Source organism: Setaria italica, chromosome IX (assembly GCF_000263155.2).
Source record: "Setaria italica strain Yugu1 chromosome IX, Setaria_italica_v2.0, whole genome shotgun sequence".
NCBI classification, from domain to species: Eukaryota; Viridiplantae; Streptophyta; class Magnoliopsida; order Poales; family Poaceae; genus Setaria; species Setaria italica.
The window spans coordinates 35,970,573-35,972,489 of NC_028458.1; the positions used below are offsets into that span (position 1 = coordinate 35,970,573).

Below are 1,917 nucleotides of genomic sequence, written 5' to 3' on the forward strand. Positions count from 1 at the left end.
CGTATCGACCCTGGCTCTGCCCCAGGGCCGCATATCCCTCAGGGGCTATCAGGGGCTCCGGCCCAAGTCACTTGACATCTTGTCAAAACGCCATTTCTTTCCGAACCGACCCTATTCCTAAACATTTGGGCGTGAAAAGGAGAGAGTGCACGAATGGCATTCAGGCAAGACTGATCGGACTACGAAAAAACCTACGCCCCAGTGGCTACGGTGCCTTCGCCCATCAGCGCTTATTGACGCGCCCGACCCGCGCTCTAAACTTTCAAAACCCAAAAAACAAGAAAGAGGATCGAAAACTTTTTTCAACAAGCTATAGAAAAGGCCTCTGGTGTCATAACAAAAGCAAGTTCAAAGTTGACTAACATATTTACATATTTTGGGACATCTAAGCCCGATACAGCTAACTCGTCCCCAGGTCCTCCGGCAGGATGGCCTCATCCTCCAGAAGCTTCGCTAAGGCCTCCGCTGGGTTGAGCTACGACGCGTCGATCTCGAACAGCTCAGCCTCAGTGTAGCCGGAGGCGTACCCCGCTCATCCCGGCGAAGTTGATTCCGGAGTAGTCGAAGCCGAAGACGCCGAAGGCCCGCCTCACGCCGACGTGAAGCGCCTCCCGAGAGATCTCATGGGCCCGCCGGTACGCCCCAAGGACACGAGCTGCCAACGAACTCGTCCCCTCCCCCTGGACCACACCGAGGCTGTCGCAGACAACGCGGACCGCGTCCCGCAGGTTATCGTGCTCGGCGCGCTCCGCGTCGAGAACCTCCCTCAGCTGGGCGAGTTCATCTGTGAGGTCCGTCCACAGAAGTCCAAGTCAGAAACCATCCCAAAGTAGCAAAAAACAAAAGAACGAGAAGAGCCTTACCCTCGGACCGAGCCTTCAGCTCACGCTCCCGGTCGAGCCCCTAGGCCACGGTGTTCTAAAGCCCCTACACTTGCATGTGGTGCTGACTGACCTTCGCCCTGACCTCGGCCGCTACCTTCTCAGCCTCGACCTTCCAAGTTGCCTCGAAGTCCCGATCTTGCAAAGCCTTCTGCCGCTCACGTCGGATACGCTCGACGGTTTTCTGAAGGGCCTCATAGTCCCCCTTCAGCCGTGCGAGCTCCTCGGCATCAAGGTGGGCTTTCTCAGCAGCAGCCTGGAACTCCTCAAGATCAAGGCGAGCCTTCTCGATGACGGCCTGGAACTTGTCCTCCGCCCGCCGCACGTCCTCCCGCGCCGCCTGCTCACGCCTGCGCAGGTCGTCGATGACTTGCTGAGCAGCGGCGACCTGCGCAGTCAGCTTCCCAGTCCGCTTCCTCTCCGTAGAGAACCATTCCCAGAGCCCCTGCTCAAGCCGAAGGAAGTCGGACTTCCCCCGGCTGCATTCCTGGAGGGCCTACAAAATATTTTATGCTCAGCAACGGAGAGATAAGAGGAAAACAACCACCGAGGAGAACACCATACCTGGCCACCAGGGACAACGACGTCGTCCAGCTTCCCCATCGCGGAAGACAGGGCAGCGCGGACATTCGCAAGCCCGCCCTGCACCACCTACCACTTGCCCCACTCCTCGGCATCGTCCAGCACGAAGAGGGGTCTCTGCGGGTCATTGCGTAACCTCCAGCGCAGGGTAGGCCCACCCCACGCCCTGGGAACGGGATTGACCAGGATAAGGGTGGGAGCCGCTCTGGCTGCCCCCGACGCCGCCGCCGGGGCAGGGGCCATCGCCTCTGACGTTGCCAGCCTCGACGACGGCCCCCGCACGTCCGCCACCGTCCCCGTCGTGGCTGCCGGAGCGGGCTTTCCCGTCCCTGCCGCCATCGCGGCCTCTGTCACAGCCGCCAGGGAAGGCATCCCTACCTCCGTCACGATCTCCGGCGCAGGCGTTCCCGCCCCCGCCACCGTCAGCGTCTCCGTCGCGGCCGCTGGGGCAGGC

The 1,917-nt window shown here is 61.1% G+C and overlaps 1 protein-coding gene across 1 annotated transcript; it reads right to left on the reverse strand.

Moving 5' to 3' along the window:
- Window positions 1-278: 278 nt before the first annotated feature.
- Window positions 279-1,716, reverse strand: LOC101759484. Its single transcript, XM_014805873.2, has 3 exons — window positions 1,446-1,716; window positions 864-1,377; window positions 279-784 (listed from the first exon to the last, which is right to left on the reverse strand). Exons 1-2 carry the CDS (start codon window positions 1,482-1,484, stop codon window positions 928-930), a joined length of 489 nt encoding a protein of 162 aa, XP_014661359.1. The 5' UTR covers window positions 1,485-1,716; the 3' UTR covers window positions 279-784; window positions 864-927.
- Between the last annotated feature and the right edge of the window lie 201 nt (window positions 1,717-1,917).

Coding starts and splice junctions, on each gene's coding strand:
- LOC101759484 (XM_014805873.2), bottom strand. CDS start 1,484: ATGGGGAAGCTGGACGACGTCGTTGTCCCTGGTGGCCAG. Junction 1,378..1,445: donor TCGTTGTCCCTGGTGGCCAG/GTATGGTGTTCT, acceptor AATATTTTGTAG/GCCCTCCAGGAATGCAGCCG.